The sequence below is a fragment of the Moschus berezovskii genome, chromosome 15 (assembly GCF_049115385.1).
Source record: "Moschus berezovskii isolate FMDL1 chromosome 15, NW_MosBer_1.0, whole genome shotgun sequence".
Taxonomy (NCBI): Eukaryota; Metazoa; Chordata; class Mammalia; order Artiodactyla; family Moschidae; genus Moschus; species Moschus berezovskii.
Window position 1 is genome coordinate 61,471,442 of NC_142474.1, and position 14,753 is coordinate 61,486,194.

General features: G+C 37.1%; 1 protein-coding gene across 1 annotated transcript in view; it reads right to left on the reverse strand.

Annotated features, from left to right (window-relative positions):
* The window catches only part of SPAG6 (sperm associated antigen 6), a 60,508-nt gene that overhangs the window by 8,579 nt on the left and 37,176 nt on the right, over positions 1 to 14,753 (reverse strand). The window contains exons 7-9 of the mRNA XM_055428297.1: positions 12,766 to 12,918; positions 10,065 to 10,256; positions 2,070 to 2,186 (exon numbers count right to left, since the gene is read on the reverse strand). Coding sequence (XP_055284272.1) covers positions 2,070 to 2,186; positions 10,065 to 10,256; positions 12,766 to 12,918 — 462 coding nt within the window. The remainder of the gene's footprint in view (positions 1 to 2,069; positions 2,187 to 10,064; positions 10,257 to 12,765; positions 12,919 to 14,753) is intronic.

Genomic DNA, 14,753 nt, shown 5'->3' on the forward strand with positions numbered 1-14,753 from the left:
TAACAAAACTAAAACTACAAAGGGATCTTGCTATTAGAATGATAGTACACATCAACTGGACAATAAAAGATGACACTAAGTGTGCAAGTTTCTAAAAAACGGAAATGCCTATAGGCTTTAAATATTTTGTTTGGCCAAATTAGTATCTTTTTATCTTCTGCCTTGCTTTCCTCTCTCTTTTCTAGTGCTCTGGATCCTTAGATTAAGAAAAGGTAAAACTCTACCTGAAGCAAATATTCCTAAAGGCACACTTATAAGAGTATGTGGTATGCGGTATTGTGTTTTATTTTATCTTGGCTAATTTCCACAAATCCCACTGACTTACTTTAAAAGTGACTTATTTTGAACTCAGTTCAAGCTAGTGTTCGTTTTCACAGCAAGTTCAATAAAACTAGATTATCTCACTCCTGGTAGCCTAAAAAATTAGAGTATGAAATGAAACTTTCAGAAATAATGTCAGCTACTCACAAGAGGTGATGACTGTCTGTAGATGATCCACTCGTCCCCTTACACCTTCCTCCCTCTTAGCTGATCAAATTAGCTGGTTGCTCTCTTATTTAGCACCCAGAAAACAAAGGTTGATTATTTTATTTTTTTTTAATTCCTTTTTTTAAAACATATTTATTTGACTGTGCTAGGTCTTAGTTGCAACATGTGGGCTCTTCAATGCATCATACGGGATCTAATTCCCCAACCACGGATTAAACTTGGGCCCCCTGCACTGGGAGCACAGAACCTTAGCCACTGGACCACCAGGGAAGTCCCCTTATTATTTTCTTAGAAGGAAGAAGACAGAGCACAGGTGTTTGATACACAGAGCTGTACCCTGAGGGGGCTTCAGCAATGTAAAACCTTCTACCATCCAGTGACTATGGTGCTTAAGGGGCAGCAAGATGTTGGAGATCACAGAAACGAGTCAAAGACAGTATGATCTTCCAGAGGAATACCTAAAACTAGACCTATTCAGCTGTAGGGCCTAGCTTAAACATTTTAACAACATACAGTTTCTGTTTATTATTTGTAGAAATATAATACACAACAGTAGTACCTCCTTTACACAGCCTTATAACTGACACTTCAAGTGAAATTGGCCCCATTCATTTTTATTAATTTTTTAAAATCAACCTTTAGCACTTTTATATTTTATTTCTCAAAAACAACTTTTCGGGGTTTTGTGGGGTTTTTTTTTTTTTTTTTTTTGAGTGCCTGGGATTAGGCTAAACTCTATACATATAACAACTCATTGATCTTTACAATGACCCTATAAAATAGGTTCTCTTATTAGCCCCAGTCTATGAGTAATTATACTAAGGTTTAGAGAGGTCAAGATGTCATTAAAGGTATTGCTGCTAGTAGAAACCCAGGCAACCCAGCTCCAGAGCCTGAGCTCACAGCCACACCGAGATACTAATTTCAAAGACCCTATTTTCTTAAATCCAACCTGAACACAACCTGACCACTTCTTGATGACTTAGGGTCCCCCTCCTGGCCATCCACGGCTGTGGGAACACACACATTCTCGGTTGGCCTCAGCTGTCAGTAGTCAGTTCCTCTGGCTGAACCCCATCCAGCAGCTTGACCTTTCCACCTTACTATCTTGAGTCTGCAGTGAGCTAAGAAACATGACAGATATGCTGGTTCAAGAGTGGTTACCAAATAAGCCAATACATTCCAAATGACTGTCTGGAAGCATCTCTGGTAAGTGCATGGATTTCACAAAAAATACTGTGGGGATCTTTGCAGTTGTTCCCAGCTGAGTGAGACTAAGAGACACCAGGAAAACTACCAAAGGGTTATGAGGTTTTCACATGTTGACTCTTTTACTCTCCAAGAACACAAAAAAGACAGTACAGAGGCTGAGGAAACATGATGAAGAAGAAAGTGTGAATTATTTATGTGTGAATTTTATTAACCTATATTACCCTCCCTGTCTATATTATCAGTAAAATCAAATAGTAAAACCCTGCCCCCATCTTACAGAAGAAAACACTGACCCAACAAAACAATGCAAGTTAATACCTCGTTTTAATTCTCTTTCCCCACTTCCAGGCTAAGAGAGCATGTCTTACCTTACTGAACTGTCCAACCACGTGCTTCAGAATATTGGGAGGAGCATCATACAGAAATGGTTCAAGAGCTGGTAAATAGGTGCATTTTTGTAAGATATTCTTTATGGCTTTTTTACTCTATTGAAATACAAGCAAAATACATACCAAAGTAAGTAATCAATGAAAGCTTGACAAAAAGTCATGTCTTGTGTTCTGAAGTTTGAAAATGAAATGAAGAGCTTTATGATGAACTTAACAGCTGTTGGTGATAAAGTCTACTAATGTGCTAGTGGAGATCACATTCACTATACCAGACAGCTTTACCCCAATCCTAACAGTTCCAAGTTGGTGATATACTGTCAAGTTATTAATCAAGAACTCTAATGACAGTAGAAATTCACTGAGCTTTACTATCCTTCATCAAGAAATATACTTGATTTTTGACTATAAAGTTCTATATCAGGATCACTTGCAGATGCTGATTGCAGCCATGAAATTAAAAAACGCTTACTCCTTGGAAAGAAAGTTATGACCAACCTAGACAGTATATTAAAAAGCAGAGACATTACTTTGCCAACCAAGGTCTGTCTAGTCAAGGCTATGGTTTTTCCCGTGGTTATATATGGATGTGAGAGTTGGACTGTGAAGAAAGCTAATTGCCAAAGAATTGATGTTTTTGAACATGGTGCTGGAGAAGACTCTTGAGAGTCCCTTGGACTGCACGGAGATCCAACCAGTCCATTCTAAAGGAGATCAATCCTGGGTGTTCATTGGAAGGACTGATGCTAAAGCTGAAACTGCAATACTTTGGCCACCTCATGCGATGAGTTGACTCACTGGAAAAGACTGATGCTGGGAAAGGTTGGGGGCGAGAGGAGAAGGGGACAACAGAGAATGAGATGGCTGGATGGCATCACCGACTCTATGGACATGAGTTTGAGTGAACTCTGAGAGTTGGTGATGGACAGGGAGGCCTGGCGTGCTGTGATTCATGGGGTCGCAGAGAGTCGGACATGACTGAGCGACTGAACTGAACTGAACTGAATCATTAATAATAATCAGTTGAATTATCCAGCATGAAACAAATATTAGTATATTAGTTGAGATTTTGTTTACTTGTCAATATCTGGGCTTAAGATTATTTAACAAAACTATTGAGATATAATTTACATACCATAAATTCACTCATTTTAAGTGCACAGTTCAATGGATTTTCAGTAAATTTACAGAGTTGGGCAACCATCACCACAATCTAATTTTAGAACATTTTCATCATCCCCAAAATCCCCACGCCTATTTATAGTTATTCCATATTCCCTCCTCCACTTACCCCTACCAACCCCAGACAATTACTAATCTACTTCCTGTCTCTATAAATTTTACTTTTCTGGACCATCCATATAAATGAAATCATACTATGTTAACTTTTGGTTCTGGCCTCATTTGCTAAGTTTAATGTTTCTGAGGTTCATCCATGTTATAGCACATATCAGTGCTTCACTCCTTTCATTGTCAAATAGTATTCCATTACAGGGATTTATCACATTTTATTTATCCATTTACCAGTTGATGGACATTTGGGTTAATTCCACTTTGGGCTAATATGAATAATGCTGCTATGAAGATTCACATGCAAATTTTTTCACTTGGGAAAATACTGAAGAGTAGAGTTATTGGGTGATAATGGTAAATTTAATGTTTAATATTTTGAGAAACTACCAAACTGTTTTTCAACATGACTGCAACATTTTACATTCTCACCAGTAGTATAGAAGGTTCAATTCTCCATAGGATGATCAACACTTGTTATTTTCTGTCTTATTAATTATAGCCATTCTTGTGGGTGTGAAGTAATATCTCATTATGGTTTTGATTTGTGTTTCTCTAGTGACTAATGATGTTGAGAATCTTTCCATGTGCTGATTGGTCATTTGTCAGTGAAATGTCTATTCATTTTTGTCTGTTGCTTAGTGAGGTTATGTATCTTCTTATTATTAAGTTGTAAGAGCTCTTTATATATTTTGAATACGAATCCTTGCATGAATATATGATTTGCGAGTAATTTTTCAGTCTGTGGCTTGTCTTTTCATTTTTTCAGTAATGTCTTCTGAGGCATACAAGTTTTTCATTTTGATGAAATCCAGTTTATCAGTGTTTTCTTTTATTACTTGTGCTTTAAGTGTCATTTTTAAGAAATCAATGCCTATTCCAAGGCTAAAAAGACTTACTTCTATGTTTTCTTCTAAGAGTTTTATAATCTTAATTCTTACATTTAGATCTATCAGTATTATTCCTTTTTAGTTAAATCTAGTGTATGGTATGAGATAAGGATCCAAATTAATATTTTTGTCTGAAGATATAGTCCTAGTACCATTTGCTGAAAAGACTATCTTTTAACATTAAATTGCCTTGGCACCTTTATGAAAAATCAGTTGATGATAAGAGGGTCCATTTCAGATTTTTTATTCGATTACTACATTGATATATATATAGTCTTTCTGTAAGCATCTTGCTTGTGTAGCTTTATAGTAAGTTTTTAAATGGGGCAGCGTAAGTCTTTCTTTTTCAAGATTGTTTTGGCAAGTTCAAGTCCTTTGCATTCCTATATGAATCTCAGGATAAGCTTCTCAAGTTTTTTGAGGAAAAAAGACAACTGGATTTTGACAGGGATTGTATTGAAAATATAGATCATTTTTAACAATACTGAATTGCCATTTTAACAACATCAAACCTTCCAATCCTTGAACATGGAATGTCTCTTCATTTATTCAGATCTTCTTTAATTTTTTTCAGCAAGGTTTTATAGTTTTCAGTGTACAAGTCTTATACTTCTTTTGTTAAATTTATTCCTAAATATTTTATTCTTTTGATGCTATTATAAATGAAACTATTTTCTTAATTTCATATTTGAATTACTCACTACTAGAATATGGAAATACAGTTGGTTTTTACATATTTATCTTCTACCCAGTGATTTTGTTGAACTCTTACTAGTTCTAGTATTAGTGAATGTGTTTGTGTGTATTCCTTAGGATTTTCTACATACAAGATCATGTTATATGTTGGGTTTAAAATGTATAAGCCTTTAGAAAATATGACTTGTATTTCGTGACTTATGGCTGTGAGTGAAATAAAATTGTTCCTATAATTTTATTCTGTGAATTGTACAGAAATTATGTGGGGTCAACAATCCTTTTCTTTACCTAGGTCAGAAAATCAAGTCATGTGTTACTTCGAAATAATGAATAAGAGATTATGAATTTTTCTAAATGTCACAGCATTTAGTAGTTAGTGTTTATCTTTAGACATATATAATATTACATGATGATGTTAGGGAAGGAATCATGGACTATCTATGTAGGGCAACTTGGGTTTGAGCCTGGTTTTCCTACAAACTAGCATAGCATCTATAATTATACATTAATTAATTTTTCTGTCATTTCTAAAAACTAACTCTAGCCACACTGATCAAAGCTCTTGTAGAAACCACAATGAGTGATTAGCAATACTACCCTTTTTTCCTATTAACAATACACATAAGAATAGTAATTAGCAAAACAAAATTGTCAATTCTAGACAAACACTTGATGCCACTTTGTTTTTCACAGAAAATGAAAGGAGTAACAAAAAATTATTCATTGTTGCTTTCATTGTTGCAAATGAATGATCTCTCTTGAAAACTGCTTAAAATGAAAAATGCTTCTTTATTCAAAAGTTAATTTTATTCTGAAAGTATTCTGACCAAAGAGCTATAGTTATTTAAATGAGGGGGTTACACAGGAGTAAATCTTCTCGACTCTGTGCTAGGAAAAGTCTTCTCATATATAACTTCAAAAGCACAGGAGCCAAAAAAAAAAAAAAAAGATAAACTGAATCTCATTAAAATTTTTTAAAGACTTGTTGTAAACAATACTATCAATAAAGTGATAAGACAATCCACAGAATAGGAAAAAATACTTGTAAGTCATACATCTGATAAGGACTTATATCCAGAAGATGTAAAGAATCCTTAAATTCTCAACAATAAAAACATAAATAGCCCAATTTAAAAATGGGCCAAAGGTCTGATTAGACATTTCTCCAAAGAAGATATACAAATGGCCAATAAGCACACACACACAAAAAATTCAGCATCTTTAGCCATCAGGCAAATGCAAATCAAAACCACAATGAGATACGAATTCACACCCACTAGGATGGCTACAATTAAAAACAAAGACAGTAATGAGTGATGGCGATGTTGAAAATTAGAACCCTCATACATTGCTGGTGGGAATCAAAATGGTATAACTACATTGGAAAACAGTTTGGCAGTTCCTCAAAATGTTAAAAAGAGTTATCATATGACCTTGCAAGTCCATTCCTAGGTATATACCCAAGAGAAATGAAAACATACATCCACACAAAAACTTGTACAGTTATGTTCATAGTGGCATTGTTCATAATGGTCAAGGAGTAGAAACAACCCAAGGTTCAAGCAGTGAATAGAAAAGCTAAATGTGGTATATCAATACTATGGAATATTATTTGGTAATTAAAAGGAACAAAATATTGATATATGCTACAACATGGATGAACCCTGAAACTTACACTTAGTGAAAGAAGCCAGGCACAAAAGGCCACATATATTGTGTGGTTCTGTTTAAATGAAATGTCCAGAAGAGGCAAATCCTCAAAGACAGATGGTAAAATAATGATTGCCTGGGGCTAGACAGGGAGGACATGGAGTGACAGCTAATGGGAAAATTAAATGTTCTAAAATTAGACTGTGGTGATGGCAGCACCTGTGAATCTTCACTAAACCATTGAATTATATAGTTTAAAATGAGTAAATTATATGGAATACGAGTTGCTGCTGCTGCTGCTGCTGCTAAGTCACTTCAGTCGTGTCCAACTCTGTGTGACCCCATAGACGGAAGCCCAACCAGGCTCCCCCGTCCCTGGGATTCTCCAGGCAAGAACACTGGAGTGGGTTGCCATTTACGAGTTATATTTCAATAAAGCTGCTAAAAACAAAGGGGAACAACCAAGACAATAAGAATGTAATATTTAAATAATTATGTTAGAAATAATCTTATAACTATTTGAATAGTTTTATAACCATTCAACTGCCAAGCTAATTCCACCTAATACCGCTGAATCAAAACAAATGAAAATGCAACTGCCTGAATATTTTCAAAATATATGTAGGTAAGGTGATTATATAAAAGATACATTTTTTTTTCAGTTTTCATAAGGCATTTGAAATTACACAGGTAGAGGCAGATAGTAAGACCATGCGAAAATGTGCAAGAAATTTCAAGGGGCTGCTCCTGGGCTCTCCTGGATCAGAACCAATTAGAGAATGCTTACAGAAGCTTACATGTCTTTGGGACAAAAGTAACTTCAACATGGCCTTGTAATTTGAAAGCTGCTACAGAATAACAAATGAGAAACACCATTAGACAATTCCTAAAGTTCTTGGATACTTTTCCCTTTTGAGATAGTGTCAAATCAAAGGGTTTGGACTTTTATGCTAAAGCCTTTAAAACAACTGATAGACTCCAAGAGACCTTGGAGAAGAAAAAAAAAAAAAAGAATGATTAAGTCCCTACAATAAGAAAATATTTGGATGGATTTAAAGCCTTGGAAAGATTGATGACAGGATAATGATTGATAAATCACTTTTAATGTAATAGCCACTGTATTTCCTGAAAGTAAATATTATATCAAATAAAGGTAGAAGGAACCTTCTATTAGTAAACCTTAATGTTTTAACAAAACCACCTTTGTTAAACTAGTACACAATAAAAATTATCTGACTTCAAAAAGTAATCAACCGTTTTCACTCCAATGATATTTATACAATATAGCATCATAACATTCATTAAAAATCAAGTTATATAAACTTGGTAGCATGTAAATAGTATATAGTGCTCCCTAAGAGACTATTGGAGAAGGCAATGGCAACCCACTCCAGTCCTCTTGCCTGGAAAATCCCATGGATGGAGGAGCCTGGTAGGCTGCGGTCCAGGGGGTCACGAAGAGTCAGACACGACTGAGCGACTTCACTTTCACTTTTCACTTTCATGCATCGGAGAAGGAAATGGCAACCCACTCCAGTGTTCTTGCCGGGAGAATCCCAGGGACGGGGGAGCCTGGTGGGCTTCCGTCTATGGGGTCACACAGAGTCGGACACGACTGAAGTGACTTAGCAGTAGCAGCAGCAAGAGACTATTTGCTAGGGTTTCTCTAACTATAATTACTATCTACTCTGCTATTAATTATTCATGCTGTAGCTGATGTATTCTTTTATTTCCCTGGATCACTGGAGGTAAGGGTGGGGAGGCTGAGAAGTGAGGAGAAGGAAGAAGGAAGAGGAGGGAGTAGGAAAGGGGGAGGGGGAGGGAGAAAGAAAGGCAATGATGATAATGGGTTAAAGAAATTTGAGGTGAAAAGAGAAGGACATACATAGGTCACAATTACACATACGCAAATCATCTGTATTTAGACAACTCAAAACTGGAAATGGGGTTGTGGTTTCTCACCAGAAAGTCAAAGAATCACAGAATTGTTACACAGGAAAAGACCTTAGCACATTACCAGTTTTACCATCTAGCATGCTGTGCCAAGGAATAGACTCAACATTGGAGACAAGTAATAGAAATCTATTAAATCATTGCTTTGATCTAGAAAGCCTTATAAAAATGGAAATCTTAGAAATCTTAATCTTAGAAATCAACTTCCCTCAATGAGTTTGTAGAGAAAAAACATGTAAACATAATCAAATCAACATAAATTCACTTTTATAAAATTTATAAATCAAATAAATGACTCACTCGATAGCTTTCAGAGTTCCTCAAACTGTGCAGTTCAAATAGATTTCCTGTCCCATTATACTATCTAAAGTTGTTGTAAAATGTGTTTTCCTATTTGTTACTTTATTGTTTCCTTCAAATTTAAGAGTAATTTAACTTACTGTTCATTTTATTTTGAATTATTGTCTTTTTTGTGTATTTCCCTCAACCCAAGTTAATTCTGAGAGCTGCTTTCAAGAAGTTACATGTTTTCCTAACAGGGAGTATGTTGGGAAACATTTTTCTTTCTTTGAAATTCTAAAATTATTTTTAAAACCCATCCTACTTTATATTCATGTTTAATGAACCGTTTTAGTGATTAGTAACATTTTTTTCACAAATCCTCATTTTTTTAATACAAGATTTTTAAATGTTTAATTTTGGGAATCTTATGGTCATTTTCCTTTCAAGGAACAAATAGAAGACATAACTAAAAGATCAGACTTGGAATTAGGAGCGGTCACTCGTTACTCATGCTTCAGGAATGCCTTTGGAGAGGCATTCCTTTTAAATTTTTTTAGGCTTAATTTTTAATTTAAAATGAACTAAAGTTCTCTCTGGCCAATTTTACCTCCGAAGTCCTATTATTCAATTCCTATTCCATAAGAAAAGTCAATAGAAATGTAGATGGCAACAATCAGACATTTGTTTTACAAACAACTTTGTACCCAGACAGAATTTTCTTTAAAATTTATCATTGATTTTTAGAGACAAGGGTAGTTCGTTTTCAAAGAGTCACCTCAATTCTTCTGATAAACTTATTTGTTGACTCAGAAAAATGATATTGCTGGACTTCCCTGGTGGTCCAGTCAGTGGTTAAGAAACTGCCCTGCAGTGCAGGAGACACAGGTTCCATCCCTGGTCCAGGAAGATAACATATATCTTGGAACAGCTAAGCCCCTGCACCACAAGTAGTGAGCCCATCAGCTGCAACTACTGAAACCCAAGTGCCCTAGAGCCCACGCATCACAACTGGGGTAGCCTCCGCTCACAGCAACTAAAGAAAGTCTGAGAGCAGCAGCGAAGACCAGCACAGACAAAAATCAATCTATCAACCTTACCAAAAAAAAAAAAGGATAATGTCCACAATAAAAATTAAAACATTTTAAATTACATATTATAAGAATAAGTTAAAAATCTAACAAATCTTCATTAAAACAATGAAGAATTAAGCACTTACTTTCACTTGAAGATCCTCAGAACTTTCGGTTGACATGTACAAAGAGAGCAGGACAGGCAGAGTGTTTGTGACAGCAACGGCCCGTGCATGCTCAGGAGTGTGTCTCCCAATGTGTCCCAGGGCCCAGGCGGCAGCAGCCTTAATATGGTCTTCTGGCTCTTCTGACAAGCAGAGGGACAACTGCGGCACACCCTGCAGTGTGGATCGAAAGAGCAAGAGTCACAAACCTAGAGCAGGATTAAAGGGTCTCCCATGTCTCTCAGACACGAGAAGAATCATTTTGGTCTTGATCCTTTTTTTTCTTTAAACGGTTCAATAAATGAGCACTTCACAGGGGCCGACATTTTTCAAGTCAATAAAATGACTACCTGATTATCTGTAACAATCTAACTAAACTAAATATCTCTACTAGCGTTTGCTCCCCAAACAGAGGCATTTAACCAAAAAAACAGATGCCATGGGCTAGTATTTAGGCAAAGTCAGATACCACTGTGACAAATTAAAAATGCATAGGAGTTGAAAACCATTTGCTTTTCTTCTAAACTAAAACAGTTAATTTAGAATCTTTTTAAAAATTAACTTTTCACCAAGAGATCCAAAAACAAAATACCTACTATAGACCCAAAATCAAATGAATAATATGGGCAAGAATCCTATTTAAGTAAATTTTAGGTGAAATATATTCACTAAAATCTTTCCTGAAATAGTAATTTCCATTACTTTTGGTCAACATTTACATAATAGTTTTGCCCAATTTAATCTGACTGAATGTCAAAGTAGGGATGAGGACTTTTACTACACAGATGGCATGTGCTTGTATTTTGTATTTCAAACTTCAATTGCAGCTAAATAAAACAGAATTAACTAAAGGGCCTCAAATGCATCACAGCTTATATACCTAAAGAAGAGTCAAATAACCAAATCAAATTATAATTCATTCTGTATGGGCATAACTTTCTAACTTGAGACTACACTAAATTATCTAATACTGATACTAAGTTATCATCTTAAATTCAGTACCACAAAAGCCACTATCACATGGTCATCCTCCCACAAGCAAAGGCCAAATGATCATCTATAGATTTTTTCCCTACACCTTTAAAGTTTTTTGTTTTGTTTTTTTAATTTTTTGGCCACACCACTCAGCACATGGGATCTTAGTTCCTAGACCAGGGATCGAATCCAAGTCCCCATGCATTGGAAGCAAGGAGTGGTAAACACTGGACCACCATGGAAGTCTCTAAATTTGGCTTTTAAGACCAATTTTCAGAAGAGATCTGTCATATTACTTCTTTGACTTCTTACAACTAAAAATGTGTGTCAGCCCATACAAAAACAAAAAGTCAGAATCTTTTCTATCTTCAGAAAGAGGCAACTTCCCAGAAAGTCCATACATCTGAGACATACCAAGAATGAAGAAGCAGGAGGAAAAGAAGACAGTCCTCAAAATGACTTACTAGCCGTGGCTGTTATGAACAGCAAATGAGACAAGAAGCGTAAAACTGCTTTGAACGTTAGGAAGTAATATTTAGCTGGGAGGTATTGTCAGTCCTGACAGCACTACACAGAACCAGAAAGAATGATGCAGTGCTGTGTGATTGGCCTCCAACTGCTGCTGCCCCCACCTTGATCTTCAATTAAATGAAAGACAACCAGGTGTGAGAGGCCAGCAGCCCCAGACCAAAGAAGGGGAGCACCTCCTGGATAGTCCGGGGAAGAAACACAGCAAGCAATCACAGCTTCTTTCCTCATCCTTCCTGTGTGTGGACTTTCTGACAATCCACACAAGAACCGAGAATCAAGAATTCCAATAATATCCCCACCGTGACCCTTCAGAAAGCAGCACTACTGCCCTAGTTACTATCAGAGTCTTTGGTAATAGAAGAACAAAAGGAAAAGCTCAGGATAAAAAGGGAGTGAAGTTAAGTATTATCAAGGAATAGGTAGAAAATAAAGATCTGAGGCTCCTTTTTATTCTGAGGATTAGTAAAGGATAAAAAAAAAATCCACTTCTGTTTAACATACAGCAGCGGGTTTTCCAGGCTGATAAGAAACCTGCACCCTAGAGGGTTGCCAGAGACACTGGGAGCACACAGCCTTTGAAGCGTGCTTCAAGAGATCAATATTTACTCATTCAACAAATATTTTTTGAGCACCTACTATGAGCCAGGGTTACTCAATCTGGTAGATTAATACCAAGTTGTAAACCGAGATAAGGCCAAATCCCTCGAGCAAGCAAACAGAAACACGTCTATCTGACATGTGCCCATGAACTCTGAATCGCCCACATCTAAGAAGAGAAATTAGCTACTGGAAGCTAAAGGAGAGAGAGTCATCCGTACAAGATGATACAAACGACCATTGGGTATGTTAGTTGTCTTTAATCAAAGTATGCCTTACATATTTGTAAAGCCAGTCCTTCAAGATACAAAATACATATTACTTAGATACAGATAATACTAACACTCAGAGGTGCTGACATTTTATTAATATTAAACACTGAGTAAAACTTCAAACTTCCTTCCAAGTCAACCTTACTTTAAGCATTGCTCTGCCAAACTTACTAGTAAGCCTGGAAAAAAGCTGGTAATTCTTTGTCTTTGATCAGTTATATTGTACACTCTGTGGGAGAGTATTAGTCTGTGGTCTGTCTTGGAGGATCTCACTGCAAGAATCAGGGGGAAAGGAAGCAAGGGCAAACCTTGGAAATGATGACCGCCATTGCCAGGTTCTCAGAATGAGCTGCCACGTAGCCGAGCAGCATGATGCCTGGCAGCCTTATGTTCCCTTTGCAGGACCCAATGCAGTCAATCACAGCAGCAACTCCTCCAGCGTTCACTATCAGTTGAGAAAGCTAAGAGAAAAGAGGGAGAGTTACATTATCATGGCCCTAAAATATGAGATGATCTTTATTATTATTTTTTAAAAATATTTTGTAGAGGGTATTTTGGTTTTATTATTAGCAGTATTAGTTGACTTTGCTGGGTCTTCATTGTGGCATGCAGGACCCACAGCATGTGGGATCTCGGTTTCCCCACCAGGGACCGAACCTGTGTCCCCTGTATTGCAAGGTGGATTTTCAATCACTGGACCACAAGGGAAGTCCAGTATAAGACGACCCTTAAATATTACGTTCAGTTCCGTTCAGTTCAGTCGCTCAGTCGTGTCTGACTCTTTGTGACCCCAAGAACAGTAGTACGCCAGGCCTCCATGTCCATCACCAACCCCCGGAGTTCACCCAAACCCATGTCCATTGAGTCAGTGATTCCATCCAACCATCTCATCCTCTGTCATCCCCTTCTCTTCCTTACCTCAATCTTTCCCAGAATCAGGGTCTTTTCAGATGAGTCAGCTCTTCTTATCAGGTGGCCAAAGTATTGGAGTTTCAGCTTCAGCATCAGTCCTTCCAATGAACACCCAGGACTGATCTCTTTTAGGATGGACTGGTTGGATCTCCTTGCAGTCCAAGGGACTCTCAAGAGTCTTCTCCAACACCACAGTTCAAAAGCATCAATTCTTCAGTGCTCAGTTTTCTTTATAGTCCACTCTCACATCCATACAAGACCACTGGAAAAACCATAGCCTTGACTAGATGGACCTTTGTTGACAAAGTGTTATCTCTGCTTTTCAATATGCTGTCTAGGTTGGTCATAACTTTCCTTCCAAGGAGTAAGCATCTTTTAATTTCATGGCTGCAATCACCATCTGCAGTGATTTTGGAGCTCAGAAAAATAAAGTCTGACACTTTTCCACTGTTTCTCCATCTATTTGCCATGGAGTGATGGGACCAGACGCCATGATCTTAGTTTTCTGAATGTTGAGCTTTAAGCCAAATTTTTCACTCCCCTCTTTCACTTTCATCAAGAGGCTCTTTAGTTCTTCTTCCCTTTCTGCCATAAGGGTGGTGTCATCTGCATTTCTGAGGTTATTGATATTTCTCCTGGCAAGCTTGATTCCAGCTTGTGCTTCCTTCAGCCCAGCATTTCTCATGATGTACTCTGCATTTAAATTAAATAAGCAGGGTGACAATATACAGCCTTGACGTACTCCTTTTCCTATTTGGAACCAGTCTGTTGTTCCATGACCAGTTCTAACTGTTGCTTCCTGACCTGCATACAGGTTTCTCAAGAGGCAGGTCAGGTGGTCTGGTATTCCCATCTCTTTCAGAATTTTCCACAGTTTATTGTGATCCACACAGTCAAAGGCTTTGGCATAGTCAATAAAGCAGAAATAGATGTTTTTCTGGAACTCTCTTACTTTTTCGATGATCCAGCGGATGTTAGCAATTTGATCTCTGGTTCCTCTGCCTTTTCTAAAACCAGCTTGAACATCTAGAAGTTCACGGTTCATGAACTGCTGAAGCCTGGCTTGGAGAATTTTAAGCATTACTTTACTAGCATGTGAGATGAGTGCAATTGTGCGGTAGTTTGAGCGTTCTTTGGCATTGCCTTTCTTAGGGATTGGAATGAAAACTGACCTTTTCCAGTCCTGTGGCCACTGCTGAGTTTTCCAAATTTGCTGGCAAATTTGAGTGCAGCACTTTCACAGCGTCATCTTTCAGGATTTGAAATAGCTCAACTGGAATTCCATCACCTCCACTAGCTTTGTTCGCAGTGATGCTCCTAAGGCCCACTTGACTTCACATTCCAGGATGTCTGGTAATAATATGTTAGCATTGCCAAATTTTAA